General features: G+C 36.3%; 1 protein-coding gene across 2 annotated transcripts in view; it reads right to left on the reverse strand.

Moving 5' to 3' along the window:
- SEMA3A (semaphorin 3A) overlaps window positions 1-12,254 on the reverse strand; it is a 237,593-nt gene that overhangs the window by 29,975 nt on the left and 195,364 nt on the right. For both annotated transcript variants that reach the window (XM_032106485.1, XM_032106484.1), the window contains 4 exons: window positions 8,149-8,291; window positions 6,936-7,050; window positions 6,769-6,838; window positions 5,597-5,741 (listed from right to left, as the gene is read on the reverse strand). In XM_032106485.1, coding sequence (XP_031962376.1) covers window positions 5,597-5,741; window positions 6,769-6,838; window positions 6,936-7,050; window positions 8,149-8,291 — 473 coding nt within the window. The remainder of the gene's footprint in view (window positions 1-5,596; window positions 5,742-6,768; window positions 6,839-6,935; window positions 7,051-8,148; window positions 8,292-12,254) is intronic.

Raw genomic sequence — 12,254 nt, forward strand, 5'->3', positions numbered from 1 at the left:
AAAGGTTTATAAGTCCACTACTGATTAGTATTAATCTTTAATTGGCAGAAGGAAGAAATCCTGAAATATCTAAATGATTCAATACAAGGCAAGAAATTCAGTATTTGGTTATGTATACAACACAAAATTAATTAATTATGCCATCATGTTTGTTTTGAAGTACTGTCTTCAGAAGTTGACTGGAAGTCCAAATTACTACGTGAGGAATCATATCCTTAAATCCTGGGACAATGCCCTGTTCTACTGACTTTTCAAACCCCTGCTTGTCTCAACAAGTCTGTGTCGTCCATGTAGTCCTGATAATGTGGATCCTGTTACACTAAATCAAATCTAGTGAGTCATGTCTTAAATGTATCTTTTTTTTCTGCCCTCTGATTCTAAAGAAAGCCTTCTGTGAGTGTTGCTCATCATACTGCCCATATGAACTCTTAGGTGAGGCAAGTCTCATTAAGAACCTGCAATAACTCCGCACTGTCCTGCACAGTGACAGAACAGTTGGTGTCCCATTGCGATTAATCTGGTCCCATGAAGTAAGACAGAAAAGAGTCACTTTTCCCCTGTATATACCCAGGGGTGGGCCAGACAGTTTTGCCTCTCATCTGTGAGAACCACAAGGTTCTACTTTTCGCATTTAGCTCATATCCTCCCACTGTAAGCAAAAACCAGAGGGTGAAAAGGAAAGGTAAGACCTTGGTGTTGGTAGCCACAGAAGTATTCCTCCACTTTCAGCCACCACAAATCCCCACCAGGAGACTCAAGAACTGTGGCTAATCACCATCATTTGCCCTGATCTCTTCTGTAGAATTGGTAAGTATTTTATGAACAGTTATTTGTAACATTAACATAAGCATTAGTAGTGTATTAGTATTGCTGAGTGGATGAAGAAAACGAGCCATGACATCAGGCCAAAGATACTTGTCAAAGATCTTGGTGACCCCCACTGCTGACCTGTTTACATAACTCTTGAAGACATATAAAACATTAAATCCCAGCTGAAAATAATTATTTTGCAGTATTTGAACTTCAAATATAAACAACTGGTGTTAAAATGCCCTAGATAATTTGCCCTTTATATCCAGGTATAAAATACCTTCCAATTAAATTAAAAACCTAGAGGACAAGATCTTACTAAGCAAGAATCCAGACCTTGCAGGATGCTCAACAGAAGAAATCAATTGTCTTTGCTATCACCTTGATCCAAATTATTAATAATTCAACAGAAATGAAATTTAAAAATCAATGTTGTCAAAAGGAGTAGCTGCTATACTCAGCAAAGGGATGCTTCCAGCATGGACATATAAAGTGTAAATTGTCCCTTGTTGGAATACTTGCTAGTAAGCAAATTCCTGCATTCTGTTTGTATGGAAGGGAAGAATGGAGGGAAGAAGAATATTTGATTAAGGCCTGTGGATCAGAAAAAGAAGAAAACAAGTTAGCTATCTATTTTATTTTGTTAAGATTTTTTAACCTTTTTTTTCTTATTATATGTTCTTGCTCTTTTGTACAAAATTATTACAAAGAGAAAATCAGATGGACTTTTCATAATTATTGGCCAAACCATTTTCTGTCTCAAAAAATAGTGTTTCAAATGCTACACTTAAATTTTAAGTTTGCTTTACATCTCAATTAATATTCTAACTACAGTTCAATAACAATTACTTGGATTAATTAGACAACAATTAGACAATAGATGTAAAGTACTCTATGTATAAAAATCACTACACAAGAACTATTGTTAATTGCAGATGGGCAAACTGGAAAAATACTAAATGAACATTCATTTCATTTTTAAGCAAATGAATTTCAGCTGTGTTTCAACTGCTTGAATATTTACTTTCTGGTTCATTTTCTAACAAAGGATTTTACTTGCAGCAATATGAAACAGGCTCCCGAGGGAAGAGGTCACAGAACCAAGAGTGCCAGAGCTCAGGATGCATTTGGACACTGGTCTCAGGCACATGGTGTAATTCTTGGGGCTGTTCTGTTCAGAGGCAGGAGTTGGACTCAGTGACCCTTGTGGTTCCCTTCCAACTCAGGATATTCTATCATTCTATGGACCAAGATATACTTTGCGCAGAAAAGTCATAAAACTAGAATTAGAGTCATCATTCTGTGTGCTTGAATAAGACTCTCAATTCTGAGACCCTGATCACTCCTTAGATCCCTTGCTTTTCTGAGAATAAAAAAAAATTACTATAACCTTGTGTCTTTACATGTAAAGTTTGAAGTGCATTACCTGGACTAGGCTGCAGCTCACAGCCATCTCATCCTACTTTAGAAAACTGGGATGAAATCAAACTGCCACTGCTGTAAATCCCTCCCTTTTCAATGAGCAAAATGGGCACCGTCAGTAGGGGAGATCTAGCCCATCCACAGTCCAAATTGTCTGCACAGGAATCTCAACTCAGAAACAGAATAGAACAGAATAAAACAGAACAGCTGTCCTGAGGAGGAAAGCCCTGTCATGACATTATCCTTGGTGCTAATGACAGGGCTGCTTTTGACATTAGTGATTCTAGGTCAAGATAATTGACAAGGCACTTAATCAGAACTTGTGCTTATAAACCAAATCAATCCCATCAAAATTAAAGAACTAGGTTTTCGTGTGCCAAAATATAGGTATGAATACAAATATCCTGAAAAAAATGGAGAAATGAGTTTCATCTTGGATTCAAGTAGAGTGTAAGAACTCTTGCATTTTACATTCACTTCCAATTTTGTGTCCCCACTGTGTAATACCAGGGAGTTAGATCAGTCAGGAGGAAGGAACCAGACTATCCCCTAACTGGCCTAGTAGGGAATACAACAGAACAAATCAGTATCTACATTTTGGTAGAAAGAAAAAGTGCTTTGGTCATAACTCTTGGTGCCATGAAGCAGAGAAAACCTGAGCACTGCAGCTGAATTCACAGAAAGGGAGATAGGAATTCAGGATGAGGCACCTCAGTTAAGATGAGGTATACACATAAATCCTCTCTCCTCTCCCAAACACTGTTAAAAAGTTTAAAAAATAAAAATAAAAATAGAAAAAGAAAGCGATAAAACCAAGTCCTGTAGATCTTACAGGAAAAATCTGGCAACTTCTTTGTTACATGTGAAGCTGATGTAGAATTGTTTACAAAGCTTTCTGTTTTTTTAAAAAAAACATTTACTTTCCTTTTCTTTTACTCATACTGGGCAAGTCACCAGATGCTCAAGAAGTTTACTGGCACCTCACCTATTAAATTCCTGAGATAATTCAGCACTGTTTAACTGCAGTGCAATCTGGAAATGAATTACTGTAAGAAGATCAGGTTTTTCTCTCCCACCTCTTTCTGCATTTCTTGGAAAAGGAATCCAAAGGTCTGACATCTAAAAAACTTCAAAAGTATTTTTCTTCTTTATTCTCAACAGATCTTCAAACCATTGAAAACACACCCATCTTTATCACTTTATAAACAAAAAGCTTCTTTTTAGCCAGAAATGTACCTCATTTTAAAACTGAGTTTTATCCTATTAATACAACAGAATGATTTTAGCAACTGTGAGGGCAGTCCTCTTTTTCAAAGTGGCAGAACCCAGGGTTAGAGTCACTGGCATTGGGCTAGGACAAACTGCTGGCCTCAGCCACTCTAACAGGATTTACAGGGGCACAGCCTCCTCCTGCGCTACATCTGAGGGGCTAAGCAGACCTATAGAATTTGGGATCACATTTGCCTTTAGGCAAGAAAACAGCTTATGGTGGAATCTGAACATCTTTGCACTTCGTGAATCTTAATAAAAGCATTTTACAATGAAATTGTAAAGGAAAACTCCATTCTGATAGGGTAGCCAGAAACAAAAGTATCTGTGACCTGACTGCATTTCCTTACTTTGACAAAGGCTCTGGTGTCTTAGCTCACTTCACCACTTAAGGGCTGGGTTCTGGTCCTTTTCTTTCTGCTTATTTGGGGAAGTTGATCAACTTATTCTTTTCCCATATGCATCTCACATCAAGACCCTCAGAGAAGTCTTGACGTAACCTGCAGGCAGAACTGAGGCCGTAACTGTGTCTCAAGACACAGAACTTCCAATCTCAAGAGCAAGTATTTGAATTGTGCATTCAGAATCTCAGTAGAACTGCATCTTATCTCTGTAGAGGAGTGAATGCAACAGAGCCTGTGTGCAGTAGTCAGTTCTTTATCTCAGCCTATTTCTGTGATAGTCCATATCACAGAAATTTCTTTGTCCATAGTTCTGCATAATATCTAGTATCTGGTTTTGTTGAGAAAGGTTAATTGATACTGGAATCAAAGAGGAATATAAAGAAACAGAATAATGAACACTAAGTCTGTTAGACTGAAAAGAAGGTGACAATAGCTACACAAGAAATATCAAAAATGTCCACTCATTCACATTTTCTACAGTCGTAAAACAACAGAACTTCAAAAAAACACCAACCCCCTGACATATCAGAATCAACTGTGGTAATTGAAAAAAAAAAGGTTCACCATCAGATGAGAATTGAAACCTCTTTTATGCTGCAGAGCTTTTATTTTAACTCTGGAAAAAACTAGAAATTCTGTTAGTCACAGTGAAGAAGTGAGGAGTGCTGAGGAATCCAGCTGTCAGGGAGCCACTGTTTTCTTTTACTTAGGAAGCAATTTTCATTAGCTGAGCATATGTATCAGTTGAAAGATCAGATTGGAAAGGACAATTTCAAACATACCAGAGAAAAGTACAAAATATGATGAATTAAAGAAGCAAAGTTATTCCTGCTTTCTTTTGTGCCTTATATTTAAGAAGACTTTAAAAAGAATGTTATAGACATATATATTATTTACATACATACATTTATATGTATACATGTGCACATACATATTTCATCTTCTTCAATGACAGTTCACAGCATAAATGGGCCAAGCTGATTTATACAAGCTAAGGAGCGGCCCCAATGTATACAATTAATGCTTGTTTCATAAATGTCCCATCTTCTTAGACTACTGGAAATTTCAGAGGCAGTTAAATATTTCTAGAATGTGATGATATCAGTTGAAATATGGATGTCTTATATAGGTTGATATTTTAGTCATTTATAAACTAGAAAGAGAATCAGGTAAAAGCAGAGATTTTAAAAAATGCCCAGTGGAAGTCAGAAACTACTGTAGTCATTCTATCATCTATTGCAGAAATATCTGTTTCACTGTCCTAGATTTAATGTTGACTGAAAGTTCCTAACAGGCAGGCAAATCCTCTGTTTTCCATTCATTCTCAATAAGAATGGCTCAGCCAATATTTGGAAAAAAACAAATTCCAAGGAAAGGGTAATGCAATGTAATTTATGAAACACTTGACTTTCAGTAAAATTCTCCAGCCATTACCAAAACTTCTTTTGAAGTTGTTAATACGAATGCCAAAACTAAAATCCAAGTGAAGTTGTTATTGCAGTTTCATATGTTACAGAAAATCAGTACATCCTGGACCTGGAGAAACTGTTAGTTTTCCCTTCTGCCACTCTATCCATTTTGTTATCTGCGTCAGTTTCTTTCCTGGATCTCAGCTCAAGGACCATGTAATGTGTGAAAATATTTTCCACAGTCTTCCCAGTTTAGATTGCTGTATTTCTTAGGGTACTTACAGTTCCTGGCCGTGGATATGGCACTCGCCCTTGGTAGGGAACCCACTGGTAGTTCGGGCCATCTCGGTGGGCATAGGGACCAAGAAATACCCTCCTCACATCAGTCATGCTGTACATACACACTGCTGATCCCTTGAAGATATTACTGAAAATGAGGGGAGAAGAAATCAAATCAAATCAGGTTCTTTAAATTATCCGTCGATTTAATCAAGTGGTAGAGCTATGGGAATAGCAGCTTGGTGCTTTCTAATTTATTGCATGTGCTGATTATCAAACCTCTGACATGCTCTCAGAGCAATCCTCACTCACCTCCTGTGAAAGTTCAGCAAAACTGATACGATCTCCCAGACATTTTCCTAAGCAGATGGCTGCTATTTCACTATTTAAAACATCTTGTCCCCAGAAGGCCAAAGCCCAAATGTGAGTAAATTTCAGTAAGGCTGTCCCTAGAGAACTATTCAATTCTTTCCTACACTTCACATTTTTCTATTTTTTTTTAGCAGTCTCTTCCATCACTTGGGCAGCACACGTGCAAACTTCAGTGTTGTTTCTTACCCTGACACTTCTTGCAGAAGACAATAAGGACTTGTAAATCTCCCTCCTCTATCCCTGGTATCACTAGAAACATATTTTCTGTTTAGAAACTAAAACTTGTTTCCTTCACAGATAAATGTGGCAATACAACCAGTACTGCAAACCTTCCTCAGGACAAAGCTGCGAGTATATTTGGTTCTTGGTGAAAGCACAGTGAAACAAAAACATTCAAGTCACAGTTATATGTGATTCAATAACAGAACATTTGAAAGATCATTAGACTTTCCAGATTTCAGCAATATTTTTTACTAATATCTCCTTGAGTAGCCAATTTCTCACTCCACAGATTTTCTATTTTACACTGCTCCCAAACAAGTTTATTTGTTCCTGTGTTCTTTTTCCAAATCTGTGTGGAAAGGGCTACAAATGCTAATCCCTGCTATAAAAAGCAGCTTCAGAGTGATGATGTACATCGCTCATAAGAAAGAAACCTAATTCATTACTTCTTACTGCCATTGACTTCTCAGTTCAAAGGTTAAGAAAATTTCATGGTTTTTAAAACCACTTTTAACAAAGAATCCTCTTTAAAACAAGCAGCCACCCAAGATTCTGTGGAAGTAAAATGATATGCTCTGTACCTGGAAGTTGTAAACACTCCATAGACTATTGGATTTTTAGGGTCTTTTGAGTTCATTAGGAACACATCCTCTGTAACAATAACAGGAGAAAGAAAAGAAAATTAGGTTGAATTCATACAGGTAATACCTGAAGATATTTCTATATTCTGGCCATTTCTGCCACTTACGTAGCTCATCAAAGTGTGTGTCAATGCCATTGGGTCCTGGTACAGAACATATCAGACGTGCTTTGAGGAAAGTTGTCCATTTGTTAACAAGGCTCCTGTGTCCTCCAAAGTCATTCTAATAACAAAATTATTTTGCATTAATATTTAGCAACAGTCTTTGTTTGAAGTACCAACAGAGTACAAAGAAAATACAGTAAATAAGATGATATTTAGAGAAAATAAGAGAGAAGAATTCACACTACATACAAAAGCAATATGCTGCAAAGACACAAACTCTGAATTATTTTTATTTTACACTGTATTGCGTCAAATTTCATCCTAATACATAACTTAAAAACCAAAAACCTCAAATCTCTTTATATACCTTTATACACACATAAGACTGGGAAAAGATAAGTGGGCAGAAGTCCTGCAAAAGCTGAGGGTGTTTATTATGGTTAACTGGGTAGCAGCAAAGTAGAAAGGCAAGTTGCAACAGAACAAAGTAGATAAAAATGCCAGAACAGTGGGATCAGTTGTACAGAAACAAAGTGCCCCAAGGACTTCATACTTGTGGGATAATTGGTTTTAAAGTAGCAACCTCTGAATTCAAGGAGGTAAATTGAAATTGTGCTTATGAATTAACAGAAAATTTTACTGTAAACATCACAGTTGCCAAAGCTACAAATTTTTTAATATCATTTCATTAGCAGAAATATTTTTGAAAGTCTGTCAGAAAACCATCTGGACATTTATCCGTGTGGACAAATGATTCATCTTGCAGTCACTAAGGGTCTTTGGAATGGCTGCCCATTTCTACAGCTAACCTTAAACAGTTATTTTGCTGTATCTTCCTTTGCCTGTGTTTTAAAGGTTTTCACTAATGTGGGAATGGAAAGGTATTAACATTTAAAAAGCAAATTCTTCAAATGTTTTTGGCCTACCTGGAAGTATCACATTTCTTGTAAAACACTTTCTTTTACAGACACTTTCTAAGCCTCAGAGGATATGTATGGCTTTTTAAACCAAACACTGTAGTTTGTTAAGTTCCCCCAGAAAATAATTAAATAGTATTCCTTTCTGTGTGTCATCCCCAAACTGTTTTTCTCTTGGGATGACCCCTGCTTTACTACAATGCCAATGTTAGTACTGAATAGTTCACAGGCAAGAAAACACAGTTTCTAAAACTGCTTGCAAGTGCATTTGGTATCACACCAAAAAGTCATCATCTTACCTTGCAGATCTGCCCTATTCTGGCATGAGTGGCTTTTCCAGTGTGCTCTCCATCAATTGCATTTTCACGGAAGAAGAAATAGATTTTGTCATCTTCTGGATTGTCACTCTCTGGTATCAGGTGAGCACTGACAAATCTGGGATCTGAGAAGACAATGCCATTGTGCATGTTACTACTGCATGAACTGGATCACTTGTCTTCCTTACATAAATGAAGTGTCATTTTTCTTCCCAAAACCCAATCACTGCATCCCATGGCAAATATTTCTAAATTAGGTACATCATCACTTGTTAACATGACAGGTTAAAGATAAGAGGAATTTGCATTCCTCTTATCTTTAATACAGAGAAGTTTTTGTTACAGGTATTTAATGAATATAAACTTCATTATTGGAGCAATTAAATGTTTATGAAATCTTTTTACAGATGTTTGTATAACATTACAGCATGGTTTCATAATTCCATGTATTTATTACTGACAATTTTCTTGTCTTTGGATGTCTGGACTTTGGTTAATAATCTTTCTGTATAAGTCACAATTAAAATGAAAGAATTATGGAGACAAATGTAAAGTTCTCATTTCAGCGATTAAAAAAAAAAATTACGCCTAGAAAATTGTTAGTGCATTACTGTTAAAAAAAGTTGAAAAATACATTTTGATTGATACTATTTCCATGTGATACCCCAAATCCCCAAATTTTTGTCTTTTTTTCAGAATAGAAACAGATTTTAGAATTTCTACTGAAGTTGTTGAAATACTTTGTCTTGCCATTTTTGTAATTTTTTTTTTTATATACATAAACTTTATTTCTTAATGATTAGAGTGACGACTTTACTTGGTGGTAAAAAAGATACATCAAAAAATGAAATACATATAATGTGCACATACTGATCAGTTATATAAAAAATGCTGTAAAGAAGTTTTAGGAGAGAGAATTTTATAGAATTCATATCAATAAATTCATACCAGTGGTGCATCTGGCTCACTGCTGTATTTTACAGAGATACTTCAGCTGGTATCTTTCTACTATATTTGGAAAAAGAAGGCATATCCAACAGATTTACCAATCTGTTTTATAACCATTCTACATCCTGCTGGGATAATTAACTGTGAACTATATTTAACTACTCAGAGTCCTGCTCCTATGTGAAATTGCAAGCTAGTTTAGTGTCTGTATTAACATCTTTCCAGTGTATGTTTATTGCTATATAGTCATGGAAAGAATGAACTTTGCTATGTTTTGCCAGTTTGCAGTAGCTGGCCTATGCAACTCATTGCCTTATTAAGGATGGCAGTGTTTTTAAGCAACATATTTTAATATATTTGTATATATGCACATAGAAGTTTAGATGTTTCTATTATATGAGTAGATACTGCATAATTGTGTGTGTGTGTGTGTCTTATCATGCAATCTGTGTGTATATATATGTATATATTCTAATGTACTTGTGTGTGTGTATACATCTATATATACGAGTACAGAGGGATGACCCTACTGGATTAGACCAAAGTTTACTTAGATTAATACACAACCTCCAAGATCGTCCAGAAGTAATTATTGGAGACAAGAAAGAATATGGTGAATACAAATAATACTCTCCAAGAATAAAGTCCCTTCCTTCAATTGTTTTCAGTGTAGCTGACTCCCTGAGCTTTGCTGCTTTCTGTGTGCTTAGTTAACTCTAAATAGACTTCTCATCCAGTTATCTGTCTAGTTTCTTCTTGAACTCATACAAATTTCCAGCATTCAGCATGTCCTTTTGGAATTTGTTCCTCACGTATACAATGTAATGAATTAAAATTTACTCCTGATTTTTTTGTTTTGAACATTGATCTTAATAATTTCATTTGGTTCCTCTCAATTCCTATATTGAAAAAATGCTTAGTGTTCAAGACTAGTATGCTCTTTAACAAGGGCTTAGCAATTCTCTTTGTTGAATTCTCTGTTGGTTTTTTTTTTTCATTAATTCCTAACATTTAAAATGGATTTGACAGATCCTCAGCAGTAATCTGAAATTGTCATGGAATTTACATGCCATAACCCCAGAATCTCACTCTTCATTGGTGGTGCTGTGTCCACAGCCCATTATTTTATATGTGAAGATAGGCATGTTTTCCTCATGGCTTTCCCCAAGGTTTATCAATACATCATTCATCAAGAATAATTTAATTTGTCATTTGATTGTTTAGCTACCCAGTTGCATAAGATCCTTTTGTGATCCTTCCCAGTCTTCCTTTGTCTCACTATGCTGAATAACTTAGATTCATGTGAAAAAAACCCAACCTCTCATCCAGCCTCTTTTTCAGGTTATTTATGAATATGTTGAACAACACAGGCCACAAAACAGATCTCTGTGAACCTGTGTCTACTACCTATTGTCTGTTAAAATAAACATTTTTAGACATCTGAAAACATGGACAAGCTGAGATTTTAAGCTCTCCACCCCAAACGCCAGTAATGTAAGCTATTAAATGTGCTTCCTTTCTTTCTAGCATGCATTTAATAGCCTGCAAGGTACACTGACATGAGACCCGAGATAAATAATATCTAGACTATTTTTTATATGATATACTAAGGCTTTGCATGCAACTTGAATCTCAAGAAACAAGAACTACAGCTTGAAAATGTCTGCACTGCAGCCTGGGGAAGGATCCATCAGAGAAAGAGGATACCCATTAGAAGACACTGTTTTTGGCTACTGGATCTGGAGAACCTCTTTTCTGAATCAGTTGTTTTTACATCCTTAAGGTCTTAATGAAAAAGGGTAAAAAATAATATTCAATCAAAACCTAAACACATTCCCAAATGGTTGAATGATTTATTTCTAGTGCAAGATATCAAGTTCTAAAATAAATCACTATATTATCAGGCATCAAAAATCTAACTTTACGTTGGCCTATGAAGATACTGTGGGGAGTCCCATTTGAGTCTAAAATATTGCTGATATAGCACTGGTTATATAAACTTGCCCTCGGTTAGCATATTATTATTCTTTTCTTTCCCTCTCATAATTTTGCAAGTGAACCTAGAAACAGTAAGACAGTTGCGTATTAAAGCAGGACTGACACAGCAATTATAGAAAAATATTTGAATAAATTGAAAATATGTGTTTCAAATGATTCTGTCAGAGCGACAGCTGAGAAGAGGGTTGTGAGATAAAATAAATGCCACAGCCAGAGTATGCATTGTAGGCACTTCTTACCAGTGCTCATCTGAGATGGATTCAGATTTTTAATTAGTGATTAATAATCCTAACTACATGCCTGAAAATGAAGTAGTCACACAGCCCCATATTAGAAACACATCCATTGTACGTCATGGAACAGGTTTTTTTTGAACACTGATGTTTCCTATTGAGCACACCTTGGATTGCTTTGCCATCTAGTTAAATCGATACATTTTAGTCAATAAAGAGTGGTTCTTCATGTTATAGGTCCCTGGCTCTTGTTACCTGGTGGTGTTTGGTTTTTTGCCCCTCTTCCACGTAATAGATCTATGTCTATGCAGTGAAGCAAATAAAGGAAGAACAGGCTACATGTGTTCTGTTGCATATAGAAATAGATTAATTTCTGTTCAGAATGAATGTAATGGTTACAGAAACAACATCATGATACCATGTGTGGAGAGAGGGAGAGAAAAGTGGTTGATAATTTCATGGGTTATAAAGCTATGAAGTGGGTGGTGTGAACCAGTGATCTGTAGTGTGTTCTTTATTGTTTCACTAGTGCAGGGGCTGTTTGACTTGCCCGAGGCTTGATGCACACTTGCATTTAACCCCAGGGCTTCAGACCATGCTCACTACTGGCTGCTGAGGGTCCTGATGAATCAATCAGCCAGATGGCCTACAGTCACGCAACACAGCCCTCTCCACGGACTGCACAGCACTTTTTTATTGCTCTTCTTTGAGGATTGCAAGGGAGATATCCACAGATGAGGGAATTAGGGACTTCTCCTTGACTCTCCTAATTGCTTACCCATGCAGCAGAAGAAAGAATGTCATCCATGAATGTGTATGTTCAAGTATCAAGACTGCCCTGCCTTACCCTGCAAAATTAAACAGGTTTCGTATCAAGGAGTCCCCATGGGAAGTTTAAAATAATTCAGT

Source organism: Corvus moneduloides, chromosome 4, assembly GCF_009650955.1.
Source record: "Corvus moneduloides isolate bCorMon1 chromosome 4, bCorMon1.pri, whole genome shotgun sequence".
NCBI classification, from domain to species: domain Eukaryota; kingdom Metazoa; phylum Chordata; class Aves; order Passeriformes; family Corvidae; genus Corvus; species Corvus moneduloides.